General features: G+C 54.5%; 1 protein-coding gene across 2 annotated transcripts in view; it reads right to left on the reverse strand.

The window, feature by feature from the left end:
• Positions 1-18,021, reverse strand: part of MAN1C1 (mannosidase alpha class 1C member 1) — a 157,631-nt gene continuing 139,610 nt past the window's right edge. The window contains exons 8-12 of one of the 2 annotated variants that reach the window (XM_012931650.2): positions 12,995-13,110; positions 6,883-7,102; positions 2,710-2,882; positions 1,595-1,710; positions 1-790 (exon numbers count right to left, since the gene is read on the reverse strand). In XM_012931650.2, the coding sequence (XP_012787104.2) occupies positions 664-790; positions 1,595-1,710; positions 2,710-2,882; positions 6,883-7,102; positions 12,995-13,110 (752 nt within the window). In that variant the 3' untranslated portion in view covers positions 1-663. The remainder of the gene's footprint in view (positions 791-1,594; positions 1,711-2,709; positions 2,883-6,882; positions 7,103-12,994; positions 13,111-18,021) is intronic. The other variant, XM_055139068.1, reaches the window with a different exon arrangement.

Consider the following 18,021-nt stretch of genomic DNA (forward strand, 5'->3'; position numbering starts at 1 on the left):
TTTCTTATTCAATAAATTCTTTTATTGTAAGTTTACAGATTTTTCCATTACAATAATGAAAATAGCACTAGCTCTTAACACGTAAGCCCAAATCAAAGGGGTACTTCTCTTCAAATTATAAGGTAAATGATAGAGTTGAACATAGAGTAAATGCTGGGTAAAAGGTATTTAAAATATAGAAGACGGGGCCAGGGGTTCTGTATATGTATACACCTTAAGATTTAGTTTATCATGATGACACCATTTTGGAAGCACATGATACTGAAAACTATAATGTGTAATAAAACACAACTGCAGAGAAAAGGCAAAATCAAGCAAAAAAGAAAGAAAACCAACAACAACAACAACAACAAAACCAAAAACCAAACCAAGAAAACCCCATCCCCAAAAAAATAAAATGAAGGAAATAAAATACTCAGGGTCGTATGCAAACCTCCGGTCCTTTGGCCCTGGAATGACAATTGAGTTTCATAGAAATTTTCCGTAGAAAGGAAGGTCTGGGCCTGGTGTGACATCACTGCGTCTCCAAGTCCTATCTCCTCACAGAGGAAAAGAAGTTGCTTGTCCAACACATCTGCCCAGGGTCTGCCTGGGAGGGGGTGGCGTTCTCAATCCCTTTGAGAACAGCCCCGAATCCTGAAGCGGCCGGGCAGCAGGAGCCTGTCAGAGCCGGGTCCCTGGCCTGCTGGCACTGTCCATGTGGCTCACGGGGAGCGGGTGTGCCTCTGTGTTGAAGACCCAGTCCTCCAGGGAGAGCACGTCATCTTCAGAGAACAGAAGATAGAGGTACCTGCACCCCAAAGGGCGGGAGGAAGACACAGCCCATCAGCACCTGGCAGTGGGGTCCACGGGAAGGGACCTCAGGGGTGTCTGGGAAGGGCCTGAGACCCCACCTCCACCTCAGGGGCAGAAGCTGTGGTGCTGAGGAGAGCGGGCAGCACTGGGGGACACACACTAGCTCTGCCCACAGCCCTTCATGACCTCACACCCACACACACTGGGGGGCGCTGTGACCTCTCAGAGCCGCCATCCCCTTTCTCTGCAGGTGGCCTGAGGACTACAAGCATCCAAACTCTTTTCTGCTCCCAGAAGACTACATCTGAGGAGATTTGGGGCTCTAAAACGAAGAGTCGGAGCCCAGAGCTCAGCTTCCCAAGCCACAGGCTCTCGTTAATGGGGCAGTGGGAGCATTCGGGCTCATCAAGGGTTAAAGGCCATGGGGCTGCTTCCAGGAACAGCCGGGAAGTGGGGTGGCCAGTTTGTACCCTAAGACGGGTAGGGAGCAGCATGGCTGCTGACAGCAGAGGAGAAGTCAATGGCATGACCAGTGCCAACACCGACAACTCTTGTGTCCCCTCCAGGGTACAAAGATCGTTCATTGCCCCAGGCTGACGCTGCGGGGTGAATGGGGGCTGGTTTCTCCTTGGAGGACAGAGACCAGCCCCTGAGCAGGACCCCCGGGTCTCAAGCCTCTGATTCCTCCTGTATTCCCCCACACTGTGCCCCCGGTCAGGGCAGATCCCAGGCTTGGTTTGGGAAGGCTGCTGCCTGGTCCCCAGGACTCTCCCCAGACGGGCCCGCGGTACCCCCTCACTTTAGCGTCTCTGCCAGGAAGAAGGTCTGCTGCTTGTTGTCATGGTTGGGGATGCTGCTGTACACATCCTGGATGCCTGAGTAGCCGGCGTCCGTTCTACAGTGCTTCTCCAAGGCCTGAAAGGAGGAAGGTGGCAGGTGTGAGCCCCAGAGGAGCCTCCGGGCTGCGGATCTTTCCAGTAGGCTCCAGCCCATCTGCTGGCATGTGTGGGAGCAGAATGAGGCTTTCAGGGTTCCACTGCCCTGCCGCTGGGGTCCCTGGGCCCATCACCGAGAATTGGCCCTGCAGGCCCTCGCCTGGGAAGGTTTCTTGGTGCTTTCAGGGACCAGGCTGATGTGATGGCTGCTCAGCAGTGCGGACAGAGGAAGGCGCTGGAGCTGCCTGTGGGCAGGCACTAGGGATGGGCCTTGCACACCTCAGGACTCCCTGCAGAGACACCGCCCTGGGTCCCAGGCTATCGGCCTTTTGTATCTAAATGTCATCCTTAGTTACTGAGCGTCTGGGAGTAGCCCAGAGCCCTCACATGGCCTTCCTAGGGCAAGAAGCAGGGTCCTCAGAAAATCTGGGTGCTCTGGTCAGCATGCCAGGTGACTCTGAGCAGACCAATCCCAAAGGGGGTGCTTTGGTGAGCAGTGGGATCCAGAAGATTCAGCACCCATCAAGGAATTCTCTAGAATCTCCACACTTGCCTTTGGCGCTAACCCCACAGAGGGTCATGAGATTTTCCGTTAGGTGCATGAGGGAGGAAGGGCTGGGTGAGCAGAGCTCAGAGGCTCTGAGGGGCTGCATGGGGCAGGGCTGCTCGGGGCAGAGCAGAAAGGGGAGCCGTGGCCTGGCAGCAGCTGTTTGAGAGGACACGGCTGACGGTGGGCTTCGGGGTGAGAAAGCAGTGATCACTTGTTCCCATGGGGGCCTCTTTGTCCCCCGCCTGCCGTCAGCTCTCTAAGTTTGGTGCCCCAGGGCCCAGGCCTTACTAGCTGTGGAGACTCAGACCCTTTTTTACAAGGTCCCGGGCTGTATTTTTGCAGCCTGACTTCCTGGCTCTGGACTCACAACCTTGACCCTTTGCACCCTTGGTGCTCGAGTGCCAGAGGGGCTGTGAACACTGAACTCACCATCACCACTTCCCAGCCCCACTCCCTGTAGATGGGGTCATGGGTCTGCCGCCACAGGTACATGTAGCTCTCCACCACCTCTGGTCGCAGGATGTAGTAACTCTCACTCAGCTGCGTGGCTACCGCCTCCCTGCCAGAGTTAAACCAGAAAGCCTCGGGTCCGAGTTTGGTATCTGCGGGAAGGATCAACCAGACGGCTTGGGTCAGACGGTCTGCTTCCAGCTTTGCAGAGTCCCACAGCCTGGGCGCCCTAGGGAGGGATGGGAGGGGTGGGCCCCCATTGCCTGAGGCTGTGCCAGCGACGGCGGCTTCTCTTGGCCTAGGCTGACCAAAGCAAGACCCTGAGTGAGGCCTTGGAAACGTTTTAGGCTTAGAATCTGTGCATCTTGGGGAGCTACCCAGCAGAGTAGGGAGAGAGGTTCTGGTGCTATTCCCTCCCTGATTCTTTGGAGACATTAGCGCAAGATAATGCACCCGGAACTCAGGGGGAAAAGGGTTTGGGAACACCTTTGGGAAAGAGTGGGTGAAACACAGCAGAGGCGGCTGTGGCCTGCGGGACGGGTCAGGTCCTGCGGTGCCGGATGGAGCGATACCCTTCTCCATCAAGCCCCTGCTCCGAGCCAAGTCTGCTGAGGAGACGGCGGGGCAGGCGGGTGGGGATGTGCCTGGGAGGTGTCTCAGGCAGAGAGCACAGGTCTGGGCTCGGTTGCTGACGTGGTTTTGTTCTTATGTCTCCGGGCCAGTTTCTACCATTCCTGCTTAGTTTTGTTTTGTTTTTTGGGCCGCATGCAGGGGTTTGGGGGAGCCGGGGAGACTGGGCAGCACTGGGGATCTAACCTGGGCCTTCTGCATGCAAAATGTGTGTCCGGCCCAGAGTTTTCTCCACGACTCTATGACTACCACGGCAGCTACCACTTATGATTTTTAGAGTTGTGCTGAAAGCTTCATATAAATTACCACTTTCCCACTAACGGTAGATGTTACTATCCCCCTCACACACGTGAAAACTGAGGATCAGAGAGGCTAAGTATGTGTCCAAGGTAACACAGCAAGTTGTGGCTGAGCTGGGATGTGACCTGAGATCTGCCTGATGCCTTTCCCCTCCCCGTTCTGATTCTCTACACTCAAACTTGTAGGTACAAGGGTCAGTTCTGGTTTTGTTTTGGTGGGGGAAAGGTAGCGGGGGCGGTCATGCCGGCTGTGCTCAGGGATCACTCCTGGCAGGCGTGAGGGACCATGAGGGGTGCTAGGGATTGAACCTGGGCTGGCCGTGTCCAAGGCGAGCGCCCACCCCCGCTGGATGCACTGTGGCTCCAGCCCAAGGGTCAGTGCTTCCTTCCCTGATGCCTGCACACTTTGTCCAGGTCAGTGAGAGCTCAGGTGCTGTCTTAAGGGGTGTCCCCTGCAGCCCCCTGAGGATCTGTATTGGAGTCTTCTGGCGGCGGCAGCGGTGGTGAGGGGCAACAGATGAGGAAAGAGTGCTTTGGGATAATTTCTGGCAGTGCTCAGGGCATGATACAGTGCTGGGGATGGAACCTGGACCTCCTGCATGCAAAACATATGTGCAGTCCTTTGAGCCCTCTCTGACCCCAGAAGGTGGAGCTCTGCACGACACTTTACTTTCCTATATTCTCTTGGGAAAAGAATTCGCAGTGCCGAACTTCTTTAACGAGTCATGACCCCATGTGGGTCATAAAAATATTAAAAATTTGTATGAAGGGCTGGAGAGATAGTATAGTGGGTAAGGCTCTTGCCTTGCAAATGGCTGAGCTTGGTTCAATCACCCCGGCACTGCTGGGAGTGATTCCTGAGCACAGAGCCAGGAGTAAGCCCTGACTATAACTAAGTGTAGTCTTAAAAAAAATGTTTTAAAATAAATTTTCTTTATCAGTAAATGTTAGATTTGTATACTTAAAAAATATAGACTTTATTTTGGTTTGGGGGCCACAACCAGTGCTCTGGGTTTGTTCCCGGTGGTGCTCAGAACAAACTCAGGGCTCGTGCATGTGCTTCTGTCCTTAGAACTGTCTCTCTGGGCTGAGTGTGAGGGACCTGGCTACCGTACAAAGACGAAGGTGTCAGCCTGGCATGTGGTTGCGGCTGCAGTACTGGTCTGAATCCCAGCACCGCATATGGTCTCTCGAGCACAGAGCCAGGAGCAATCCTGAACACTGCCGGGTGTGTCTCCCAAACAAGCCCAAGATTTGGGGCTGGAGCGATAGCATAGTGGGTAGGGCATTTGCCTTGCACGCGGCCGACCTGGGTTCGAATCCCAGCATCCCATATGGTCCCCTGAGCACCGCCAGGAGTAATTCCTGAGTGCAAAGCCAGGAGTAACCCCTGTGCATCGCTGGGTATGACCCAAAAAGCAAAAAAAAAAAAAAAAAAAGCCAAACAAGCCCAAGATTGTCAGGTGAAAAGGGGTGACAAGTGGAACGAGTTTAAGAAGCGCTGGGCTAGACGTTGACCCTTCTTTTTAATTTTTTTTTTCCTTTTTGGATCACACTCGGCGATGCACAGGGGTTACTCCTGGCTCATACACTCAGGAATTACTCCTGGCAGTGCTCGGGGGACCATATAGGATGCTGGGAATCGAACCCGGGTCGGCCGCGTGCAAGGCAAACGCCCTACCCGCTGTGCTATTGCTCCAGCCCCAAGACATTGGCCCTCCTGATCCTCTCTGATGGGGCAGGCTCACGGCCAAGAGCACGGTCATTTGGCCAAGCGGCAAACGGGGGACAGCAAGGGCAAGCGCTGCAGCCATCTGTGGAGCGGCTGGCTGGCTGCGACAGCGTGCTCTGTGAAGCTGTCCTTTATGGTCTGGTTTGATTGTCCCAGACAAGTAGTGAGCTTTTTATGATTCCTGAGATTTCCTGTTTTGTTTATGGCCCTGGCAGAGGGAGCTCTTTGAAGGGAACTGAAGATGGGTTTAAGGACCCATTGAAAATTGCTGCTTCCTGCAAGCAGCTCCAAGAGATCTGGATTCCACGGGAGGGGCCACAGACACGTTTCTGAAGGCCACCAACAAACGCCTTGGCACTGGTTGTGGCCCCAAAACCAAAATAAAGTCTATATTTTTAAAGTATACAAATAAAGCCAAACGAACTTGGCTGTATTCGGGTGAAAAAGTGCTTCCTTGCGGGGGGGGGGGAGTCCGCCTCACCCTGGAGACCCCATTATTGTTGCTATTGAACAGATGAGAAAACAGAAGCCACCCAGCTGGTGTGGGCAGTCACACTTGAGCCAGCAGTTTTGCCTGCTTTGTTTCATTTTTGGATCATATTCAGTGGTACTTTATGGCTACTCCTTGCTCTCTGTTTGGGGTCGCCTCCAGTGGTGCTCAGCGGACCATTTGGTGCCGGGAAAGAAATTCTGATCTCCAGCATGCAAACCATGCACCCCTGTCCTTTAAGTTATCTCCCTGGCCAGAACTGGTAATTTTTATCACAAATCCTGGGTCCTCTCCTCCAATCAAGATGGGGATTACAACTTGAGGCTGGGAGGATGGGGGCACAGGGACTGTTTTCTGAGAGGTACTATGTGGAGAGGCCCTCACAAGGTGATGCTGTGTGTCTGGAAACCTGGGTGATAGCCCTGGCATAAATACTTAGGTGTAACATGACTTGAGCTGAGTCACGTCTCTGCTCTGGGTTGACTCAGTTTCCCCTGAGGTTAATCAGGGGGTGGGCTCGAGCTTTTCCGTCTTCCGACTCATGTTTGCCCGTTCTATAGGACATGCCAGCTGGTGGTGCTCAAGCTTTCCCAGGGGGGCTAGGATAAGGTGAAAGACAGGCTGGTGTCAGGAGGGGGGACCCACTGGGAGGAGGGGTACTGGAGAGGGAAGGAGGAGTGTGGGAGGGCAGAGGGGTTCAAGGAGAAGGGCTCTGCTGGGCTCGGGAAGCCAGAGAAGCCAGAGTCTTTACTCTGTGCCTCTGTGCCTCAGTTTCCTCATCTGCATTGTGAAGTTAGGTGAAGGTGAATGTCAAGGGCTAATAGCCCTGGTGTGGATTCCAGTCACCGTTCCCCTGTGCCCTCGGGGACAGTGTCAGGACGGAGAGTGGACTCCTCCTTCATGCCCTGCACCCACGTGGTTTCTTCGCTGTCTGCTGACCTTCCAGGTTTCTGGGTGTCTACCTCAGTTTCTCCGGCCGCCCCTTCCCCCTGCGGGGTTACCTGAGCGCACGTACGACTCGTGGCACGTCTTGGTGATCTGGGCTGCGAGTTCTCGGTAGTGGGCCCTCTTTTCTTCCTTGGCATCGTCAGCGCCGAGGGCGATCATGCCCCCGGAGAAACAGGCCAGGTGCCCCATCTTGTGGTCCAGAATCCCCCCTCGCCACTCAGCAATGTAGGTCAGCCCCCCGGGAGAGACATTCAGCAAGTGGGTTTCTATCGCCTGGGAGCAGGGTGGGGGGCGGGCGGGGGGGGGAGGGCACAGACAGAGAAGAGAGGGGAGAGGGTGGAAAATGAACATTCTGGAGACGGCAGTCCACACGGCTCTGCTGAGCCCTCATCCCAGGTCTGGACCACGGGTGGCCAGTCCTGATTGATGGGTCAGAGGTCAGCGACTGGCCCAGCAGAGGCCTGCTGCTCTCTGTGGGCACAGGCGGCTTCTCTGGGCGAGACTTTTATTATTATGATTCTTTTATCTGGGGGCCACACCTGGTGGTACACAGGGGCTACTTCTGGCTCTCTGCTAAGGGGCACTCCTGGAGGTGCCCTGCAGGCCCCTGCAGTGTTGCAGGTGGAACTGGGTTTGTTCATATGTAAGGCGGGTGCCTGAACCCCTGTACTAGCTCTCCAGCCCTTGGGGTGAGTCTTTTAGAGTTTTAAATCTTTGTTCCAAAAATTTCAGAAAACAAATGTAACCAATTATCGAGCTTTTATATCCTTTGTTGGGGAATCATAATCTGAAGCCCGACTGACTTGTGGGTGGGATTCAGGGGATCTCAGAACACAGAAGGTGGTGTATATGCAAACGTTGTGGGAATCAGACCCACAGGGAGTCAAGTGCTGCTGTCCCCAGGGGTTTAGCCTGGCTTTCCGCATTTAACACCCACAAGCCAGCCGTGGGCCTGCTGGCCTGCTGTACCCTCTCTAGAGAGGTTTTCTTTTTTCTTTTCCTTCCTTCCTTCCTTCCTTCCTTCCTTCCTTCCTTCCTTCCTTCCTTCCTTCCTTCCTTCCTTCCTTCCTTCCTTCCTTCCTTCCTTCCTTCCTTCCTTCCTTCCTTCCTTCCTTCCTTTCCTTCCTTCCTTTCCTTCCTTCTCTTTTTCTCTTTCTTTTTTTCTGATGGGGTAGAGACACATATGAACCATGCTCAGTGGTTACTCCTGGCTCTGCACTTAAGAATCACTCTGGGGGTGTTCAGGGGATCATATGGGATGACAAGGATCGAACCTGGGTTGACTGCATGCAAAGCCAGTGTCCTACCCGCTGTACTATTGCTGTGGCCCCAGATCTAGGAAGGTTTTCAACAGCTTGCTCAACCATGCTGGTATACAAGATGTGAAAGGTTGCCAACCATGGCTGTAGAGACAAAGCTGTTGAGTGGCCTGTCCCAGGTCATCCCATCCCATCTGGATTAGGACAACCATCCTCCCACGCCAAGCACTGCTGCATGCCAGTTCTTTTGGTGGCAAGAGGCTTTTGGAGCCCCCTCAGGGAGATGAAGCTGTTAGGAAGAATCTAAGATGTTGGGGAGATCTGGCCAGGGTGGCATATAGCCTCTACCTTCACTCTTACCCCTCTACTCTCCTGGTGTGTGTGTGTGTGTGTGTGTGTGGTGCTGTGTGTCTGTGTCTGAGAGCGTGTCTATACTCTGTGAGTAACGGACCAGGCTGCATCCTCTACCAGGATGATTTTCAAGATCAAAGATCCACAGTGCCTGAGGTCTAACCCGATGCCACGAGCTAGGGAGGGTGGCTCCCTAGCTCAGACTCCTGGATCTAAGCCCACCCTCGCTGGTTCTGAACCATATGACAATCTCTCTGCGCCTCCATCTCCTCATGTATTAGGTGGGAAAAGACACAAATACTTCACAGGGTTCTGTGGGTGACATGAGATGTGTCCGCCGCGCCCGACGCATTGATTTCAAGCTCAGACAGCAGGGATGAGATAGATCTGGGGACTGCAGTTCACTCCTGCCATTGCCAGCTCCTCCGGCCTTGAGCTAGGGCACCCCATGCCACTCTGTCCTCCCACTAACACACCTGTGGTGCCTCTTCCGGGTGTGTGATTACGGCCCTGAAAACAGGCCTGGCCCGTGCTCGGAGGGAGCTCACCCACCAGAGCAGACTTCCCCAAGATCAAATTGTGTACCACAACTTCTGGTCTGCAGAAGCAGGAGACTGAGGGGACAGGAGGAAGCATGGGGATGCGGGTGGGCAGAGGGCGGTAGGAGGAGGCCTTTCTGCCTTGTGATACTCACAAAGGCCACATTTTCTCCCTCCCCCAGGGTTCTAACCCCACACTCTGGCCCAGGTCTGTTGACAACAAGTTGGCCTTAGGGCCGCCTCCAGGATCATTTGCATGCAGGGGGAGGGGACACCCCCTAAGAGAAACCACCTGTGCCCCTGACTCTGCTACCCCAGAGTGCCATTCCCTCTTTGAGGATACAAGTTTTTGTGCTTGTTTTTATTTTGGAGTTACAACCAGGATGCTCAGGGGCTACTCCTCCTGGCTCCATGCTTGAGGAATTGTTCCCAGAGGGCGTGGGGGGGGAACTGTGCCGTGCTCTCTGCAAAGCCTCTGCTCTGCCCACTGAACTTTTCTCCAGCCCAAATCAGCGTGTTCGTGGAGCATCTGACTCAAGCCCACAACGCACACGCACAACTGAGTAAGTCACCAGCAATTCCCAGCCAATGGGAAGTGCGGGAGCCACAACTGGCCCCTGGCTGGGTTTCCCTCCTCCCTCTCCTGCAAGCCTAAGTTGGGCTGGGCCTGGTCAGGCACCAGCTCCACACAGGGAGGAGCATGAGGAACCTGGAGAGCTGCCGGCTGCCAGGAGGGTCGGCACAGGGTTTGTGGCTGCCACACTAAATGCACAGGGCAGGGGGCAGTGTGGGCCGGGCTGGCCCAGAGGTTTACTCAGTTACTCCCCCTCATCAGGGCAGGGGTCAGGGAGCCCAGGCACAGAGGGGGAACCCTGCAAGGTTTCCACTTCAGCCGGAAAGCTGGTATCGCCGACACTGCTCCTCTGGGGTTCTTTCCACTGGGGGTTAACCCTGAGCTAATGGTGGCAAAGAGGAAGTTCTAGGTCAATCCTTTTTGAGGACACAATTGAGACAAGCAGATGCAAAGCCAAGAAGAAACAAGGCTTTATTTTTTCTTTTTTTTTGCTTTTTGGGTCACACCCAGCAATGCACAGGGGTTACTCCTGGTTCTGCACTCAGGAATCACCCTGGCGATGCTCGGGGAAGCATATGAGATGCTGGGAATCGAACCCATGTCGGCCACGTGCAAGGCAAACGCCCTACTCGCTGTGCTATTGCTCCAGCCCTGAAAAAACAAGGTTTTCTAAACACTCCAACACAAGACGGCACAGGGTGGCGACTGAGCAGAGAAATGGTGTCCATCATAGGAAGAGACACAACAGAGCGAATGTTTGCTGCCGAGACCTGGGCGCCGTGGCACCATCAGAGCCTGGCTCTGCACCCACAGAAGGGGCGACACTCCCATATGCACACCCGGATGGGACCCTGGGCTCCCCCGTGTCCACACCCCACCTCCGACACTGCCTCCTTTCACACCCACTTCCGGAGGCTCTTCCTGTTCATGAGGCCCCTCCTCTGTGACCCTCCTGGGGCACGTGCAGTTGGCCTGTCTGAACCCCCCAATCCCACCCCTGCTGGACATTTGGTTCAACCTAGACACTGGGACCCTCTGGGCAGCTTTCAAGGCTCCTGATGTCACCTTGGGGGAAGGAGGCTAGTCTGGGCCCTGGGATCTGACAGCTCCCCAGACGACTTCTAAAATGCCAACAAGGTTGAAAACCACCAGAATATGCTTCAAAGCCCCAAACTTGCCGGAGGCCCAGCCTTTGCCCAGGGTCAGACACTCCAGGCTCTTCACTGGGGAGATCAAATGGGGGTGGGGGTGGGGGCAAAGCTAAATCCTCTCCTTTCAGTGAACTGCTTCCCATCAGCTCCCATCGTCTTAAATAATTCATGGGCATTTCTTCCCTAGAAGCCTCCAGTACAGTGTGCCTGAGGGCAGGGAAGCAGCTGCTGTGAACTTGATGTTGACTCTGCCAGGAAAGGCAGAAGGGCACAAAGGACCGGGCAGCCCCTCCTTGCCACGAGCTGACTGCGCGCGCTCTGACAGGAGAGGCTGGCCGGAGCTCGGGTGCCGGCGAGGAGCCAGCCGGGGAGGACTGAGAGGTGTCACGACCGAGGGCGGACGGGCCACCGCTCTGGAGGCCTGTTTTAAGGCGCTTCCTTTCATGCCACCAACAGTCATTGTATCAGAGGCTAGTCAGAAACTCTTTGTCCATTCATCCAGCTGCCCACACCCACCTCTCCGTCCATCCTTCCTCCCACCCCTCCACCCACCCACACGCCCCGCATCTATTCATCCTTCTTCCTCTCCCTGCCTTCCTCCATCCAGCACACATTTATTTGTTCACAAAGTCATTACTGTGCCTCCTGTGTGCCAGGCACTGTTTCAGAACCTTTGCAAAGGGTAAATGAGTAGACAAGATCCTTGTTCTTCTTCAGCTCGAATTCTACTGTGGGGTGTGTGTGTGCGCGGGGTGGGGGGGTGTGGGGGGGCACTGGGGAGACAGACAATGAACAAAACGACAAATAAGTGCCCGTGATCCTTTTAGATGCTGATGGAGATGAGTAAGATCACAGGAGTGGGAATTGGCTAGGCATGTGGGAATGTCAGTGACAAATGAATCAGTGAGTGGGACTCAGGCCCTGCCTGAGAGATATTCTGGACAGAGGGGCAGTAAGGAGTAAAGTTCTCAGGTTGGACCCACCCAGTGCTCTGAGAAAAGCCGAGGACTAGAGTTGAGAGACGGAGAGGGGTGTGGGTGACTGGTCAGCCTCGTCAGGGGTGATCTGCTGGGTCGAAGGGATGGATCTGGTTTATTGCTAAGTGCTCAGGAAGAGAGGGACATGCCAGCCTGGCCACTGCGCTGAGACTGTGTGACCCAGGCAGTCAGGCTGGGGGCAAGCCAGGAGCCAGCACAGGGGCGCTGGATGGGAGTTTGCCAAGGGGGCCTGAGTAGATCCAATCTGCTCAGGGGAAACCGAGGCCCAGAGTCTGCCAGTGCGTTTTGCTGAGTTGAGGTAAAAGGTGTTTCTTTTTTCGGTGGGGGCAGCTTCCCTTGGAATACACGGGTGGGGGGCCGCTCTTGCGTGCGGGTCTGCTGGTTTAGTGTTGACTCAGTCACAGAATGCCACTCACGCCTGCAGAGCTGATCTGGGTGACCTTGGCAGCTCTGGGGGTGTGATAGGAAGTGGAGGTGGTGGGGATCAAACTCCAGCCTCATGCACTCTAGCTCTTCGAGTCACTTCCCCAGTTCCCAAAGTTATCTTTGGTTGGACTGGTGGGCTTCTACCCAACAGCTCAGGTTCACCCGTCCCCGCTTCTGGCCTAAAGTCTCCCTGTCTCGGAGGCACTCACCTCTCATTCAAGTCCCATGGACAGACCAACAGCCATGAGCACAGTGGGGATAATAACACGGGGGCTCTCGGGAGACCTGGATCCAGCTCCAGCTCCTTGCTGTGTGATTCTGAGTAAGTGCCTTCCCCTCTCTGAGGTTTTTTTTTTTTTTTTTGTGTATGTGCTGAACTGGATACTCCCCTACTCCCCGCCCCAGGCGCCTCCTGGCATGGCTGTGCAAATGGCATCACTTCTGGCAGGCCGATGGCTGAGGGTCTTGCTTTGGCAGCCTCACATGGGAGCTTCCAGCCCAGGGTTCAGCTGTGTTCTGGGCTCTGACCCAGCTGCTGACGCAAAAGGTACTGTGGTTCGGAATGGATCTGGCCACCCCTTCTGCAAGACCTTGGACAAATGACTTTGCCTCCTTGAGCTTGGGTTTTGCATGTGTAAGAGGATACCACTAACGTGGCCTTAGCTTCAAGCTGCTCCAGGAGAGTCAGGGCTGGCCTGTCTCGGGGCCGATAATGGGGCAGAGGTGGGGGGGGGGGGCGCAAAGGACTGGTTGGGGAAGGGGCTGTCTTGATCTTCTGGTCAGCTCAGAGTGGGGGCGGGCCACAGGGGCCTGGGAGAGCTGCCGGCAGTGAGAGCCCACCCACGAAGGAGCCGCCGCCTGGCTTACCTCCAAGGCTTCGTAGTACATATCTTTAGCCTCTGTATCTGTCTTGGCCGACATCAACCAGGATTTGATCAAATATTCATAAAAACTGTCCCCGAGTCCTCCAACCGAGACGTGGTCTGCGAGAAGAGAGGACAGAGACATTATCTCTACCGGCGATGCCGCCAGCTGGATGAGCCGACATGAGCCTCGCCCGGGGGCTCTGGGGGGCCTCTGGTGCCGGGCGGTGGGGAGCGAACACTTCATCAGTAGCTTTCAAAGCCCAGAGAGGAGTGCCCAGGGCTGGTGTGGGCACGGTGGTGTGTGCAGGAGAGCAGGGCTCAGCCGGGTGCTATAAATCATGCCGCTCGCTAGCAGGCTGGGGAAGGCTGCGTCTTGGGTGATTCACTGTAAATGAGCTGCATTTCTTTAAAAAGATAATCTGGTGGCAGGGAGTTCAGGGATTTTTATTACCCAGTGACAAACATATAGTTAATGCGGGGCAGGTTCAGAAAAGGCCACGCAAAGGAGGAAGGAAAGGCTTAATTTAGATGGCTGGAGCCCGGAGCCACTCCGGGGAAGGTGATTTAACACGGAGCAAATTGGAATAAATGGGATTCAAAGAGCAGGAGGAAGGGAAGTGGGGTTGGAGCCCCCCTCCCTGCCAGCCTGCCCACCAGCTAGCTCTCACACTGCTGCCATCTGCCTAGGGTCACCCACAAGCAGGGCCTTGGGTGGTGGCAGTTGAGACATCTCCGCTTAGGGCTGCCCCAGGAGCTAGTCCAGCGGCCGAAGGGTAAAAGCAAGACCTGGAAGCACTAAGTTCAGATGCTTTAAAAATGAACATGGGGGACTGAGTAAGGCAGGCAGGGTCTTGCCTTGCACATGACTGACCTGGGTTTGATCCCAGGCACCTGAGGATGGTCCCCTGAGCACCTCCAGGAATAGTTCCTGAGAGCAGAGCCAGGAGTAAGCCCTGAGCACTGCTGGGTGTGGTCCCCAAACAAACAAACAAAACAATAAAAATGGACAAAGGGAGACATGAAGATGGTTAACAGATGGTTAACAGATGGAGAACAGGATTCAGGGCCTGTTATCACTCACTTGAGGGAGAGGCACAGAGAAGGATGGAAAGAGGTGGAAGAGGGGGAAGGGAAAAGTCTATCTCGGGCTTCTTTGGAGAAAGAAGAGAGGAAAAGGGGAGGGTGAGAGGGAATATCAGCGGCTACTGTTAGCTGAGGGTCTGCTATGGACCGAGAGCTTCACTTTATCATCTCTTAGAATCTCTCAGGCACCCTGCAAGGTACACTTTAATCGCATTTCACTGGTGGGAGAACACAGCCAGATTTAATAGCTCACCCAAAGTCACAAACAGGTAAAAGTCCCTTCTTGTAGCTTTCCACAGTCAACCAGGACATGCAAACAAAGGTGCACAGAGGAAGGACCAGTGTGGAGAGAGGCGGACTGAATGTCGAGGGAAGAGACCGGGAAAATGGAACGAGAGAGTAATAGGGACAAAAGGGGAATAGGCAGGGCGAGATTAAGGACACGACCCTAAAGAAAGGAAATCACTGTTCTGGTGATTAGGTACTGCCTTAGGTACTAGAGTGGCTTAGGTACTGCCAGGCAGTGTGAGTGATCGAGGCCCTTCTGGGTACCAAAAGAGAATCATGTCAGCATCATCTTCCCTATTGCAATGGTCCGAATTCTTAGAACTAATTGAAGAAATGTTCATCACCCTTCTTTGTTTCAAAGGTATAAAAGGGGAATAGTTTCTGCCTGTCTCCCAAATGCTTCTTCAGGAGGCCCACTCCTATATAATCTGGGCTACTCTGCATTCCTTCCCCTTTCCTGAAGTAAGGTCTTCTCTGAACTGGACCACTCCCTCTTCAGTCCCTGGCTTTCATCTGGGGCTGATGACCTGAGCATGTGCTGTAAGGAGAGGCGGCCCTGCAGGAAGCTGGCCCCTCTGCTCCCCCCAGTCTCCTCCACAAACACATCCCAGCGGCAGCAGCGAGTGTCCATCAGTATGGGAGCAGGAGCACTTGCAAAAACAGAAGCAGAGCAAACAGAGCTGGAGCGTGGGAGGGCCATGGGGCTGGGGAGAGAGCCAGCACTGCCTGCCCCATTTTCGGGGACAGATGGCATGGGTAGGAACAGGAGGGCAGAGATGTGCCAGGCCCCACACACTGACCCTGTGCTCCTAGGCACACCTCTGGGCCATTGCCTGCCCTACATGGACCCCAGCTTTTTCCTCTCTATTTTCTCCACCGCTGCATACCCTCTGTTCTTCCTCACCTCGGGCTGCCCCCGCGGGTGACACAGGCTCATGGACTGTCTGTGGGACGCATTCCATGTGCCACTCTGACCGCTGCTGACCAATGCCTGGACCTCATCTGCTCCCCTGCTGTGCCATATGTCTAGGCTATGGTCTGCCGCCCCGTGGGCTGGGGGCCTGTGGGAGGGGCAGGGCCTGCAATGCACACAGCAGAACCCTGTCAATCCTGAACAAATGAAAGGAAGTCTTGAACCGTGCTGGGAAACGCCTGAATGATAAGACACAGAGTCTGTGATGGCGTGTGTGAGGGAGGGGTGAGCCGGTCACTGGGGACTCAGCAAGTCATAGGCAGTATTGTCTTTGGGGAGGATGGTTTGTGTGTGTTTCCGGGGTCTCAGCTAAGGAAGACAATTCCCATTCGGTCATCCACTGCTTTCTAGCTTGTAGTGTGTGCGTGTGCATATGTGTGTGCATGTGTGTACGTGTGTGCATGTGCGTATATGTGCGTGTATGTGCATGTCTGTGTGCATGTATGTATGTGCGTGTGCATGCATGTGTGCATGTGTATGTGCATATGTGCATGTGTGTGTGTGTGTGTTTGTGTGCGCACACATGCAGGTACCCACACACAGGTCCTCCGGCACTGTGTGGAACACAGGGAGAAGCTCAGGAGGCAGATGACAGGATCTGTGCCTGTGCGTAGTACAGGGGTACAGTCATCAGTACCACATGGCCTCTTGAGAACTGTTGGGGGTGGTTCTGGGGACCCCGGAGCACTAATGGGTGGTCCTGGTGGTCCCCAGGACTGTAGGGTCTGAGGAGAACTGCATCCTCAGGCTCTAGCACTGAACTACTGGCTGGAGTGGCTCTGGATTCCCTGAATGAGTCCTTGGGATCATCCCCATTCCAAATAAAAAGATGTGGATCTACCATTAGCTTAGAACAAGATGTTCCTGGGAGCCCTAGCCTGAGTTTCCTAGTCTGTGAAATGGGTGTGGGAAGCATGGACAGTGCCTGCAGGTCCGAGGGCAGAGAACAGCTCTGCTCTTCAGGACTGAGGAGGAGGGAGCCAGGGGTGGAGGTGGAGCCCCCTCCCGTCCCCTCCAGCCCCCAGAGGCTATATGAGTTGTCTCCTAGGGCCAGGGACAGGGTTTCTCTGCCTCCCATTACTCTGAAGCTTAGGTTCAAGCAGGAATGGAGGGCAGGCAAAAGCAGAGGTCTGGATTTTCGGGGCGGGGGGCATGCACCCTGATTTATCCTCTGTCTCTAAACTGTGATTTCAGAGGCTGTAGATGGGTTAAACAGAATGAGCGAAGTCAGTTTATGCTGGTCATGTTATCCTGTGCTGGAAAGACACACACTCACCAAAATAACTCAAAGAGGCCCCAGGAAGTCTGGGATGACCCCAGGCACCAAAGCTGGTGAGGAGGCAGGTAGCACCCCTGGGGTGCAGTCTTACAACTCCTCAGCAGGCTGCAAACTCCTATTTGACTAATAGGAAACCAATTTCCACAAGTGACTGACTGCTCAGACCTGAGTCTCCTGCAGCCGCCTGAGGAGAAAATGATGCTTCTCGGCAGGGAGGCTCTCCTGTAACGGGCGAGGAAGGCCAGGCCCCACCCCCATCTGCGGTGCCCAGAGCCTGAAGGCCAGTGCAGCTGCTGTCCTGGGAGTCAGCTCTGGCACCGGAGAGATAAGGCATTAAACCCTCTCCTCCCATGGTCACAATCTAAAATTCAAACCTCACTTTCACCCTGCGCTTGGGGCCTTGGCAGGCAGTGTGTTTTGGTTAAGAAAACACTTTGGGGGCTAGAGAAGCAGATGATCTCGGTTTTGATCCCCATATAGGACCCCCTTGTGGTCCCTTGAGCTCAGAGCCAGGAGTGATCCCTGAACAGCCAGGACTACGGCCTGAAAACAACCAGATGTGCCTCCCACCCTCTCACTCCCACCCCACTTCGCCCCCCCAGCCCAAACCCAAACCAACAAATGAGAACATCACTTTAAAAACACTTTGAACTCATGGGGCTGGAGAGAGGTCCAAGTTCTGCACACAGGAGCAGCACTGCATGGTCCCCTGAGCAGAGAAAGGGAGAAACCTCTGAGCACTGCTGGGTGTGGCCCCCAAATTAAAAAAAACACACCCAGAGTTTGAATTGTAAGAAGTAGTTTTTGCAGGAGGTTACCACTGGGGATCCTTCCTGTGGGGAGTTTGCTGGGCTTCCTGGAGCAGCCTTCGGAAGGATGGATTTCTCCCGGGCAGCCTGCTGCCCCGCCCACTTCCTGGCCCTGCTCACATACTTCCGAGTGACAGCTGCTCTTTACCTTTAGGGACAACCCAAGTCATCTGGGACAAGGAATTTAGTTTCCCACAGCATCTGACCAGGACTTCCACACCCCTCCTTGGTACACAAAAAGCACCCCTCAAGCCTGTCTCACAGGAGAGGAAACCGCAGCTCAAGGAGCTAGAAGGAGTTCCCCAGCCACACAGGATCCAGCCTCGGATGGACCTCATCCCTGCTGATGCCTTAACAACCAGCAAGAGGGATGGAAAGCGGGGATTCTTGTCTGGGCAGAGCCAGTGGAGGGTTTTTTTTAGGGGGACCCCCTAGGCAGGACCATAAAACCTTCCGCTTCTAGTTCATTCTGCTTTTAATGGGGACTGAGCGCCTGGCCAGAGTGATTCAGGAGACAAGGCAGAATTGCTATCTTTTGAGGAAAACATTTATTTTTTTCCACCCCCCTCCTTTTTGGTAAAATTGCTATTGACTTA

Source organism: Sorex araneus, chromosome 5 (assembly GCF_027595985.1).
Source record: "Sorex araneus isolate mSorAra2 chromosome 5, mSorAra2.pri, whole genome shotgun sequence".
In the NCBI taxonomy this organism is placed as follows: domain Eukaryota; kingdom Metazoa; phylum Chordata; class Mammalia; order Eulipotyphla; family Soricidae; genus Sorex; species Sorex araneus.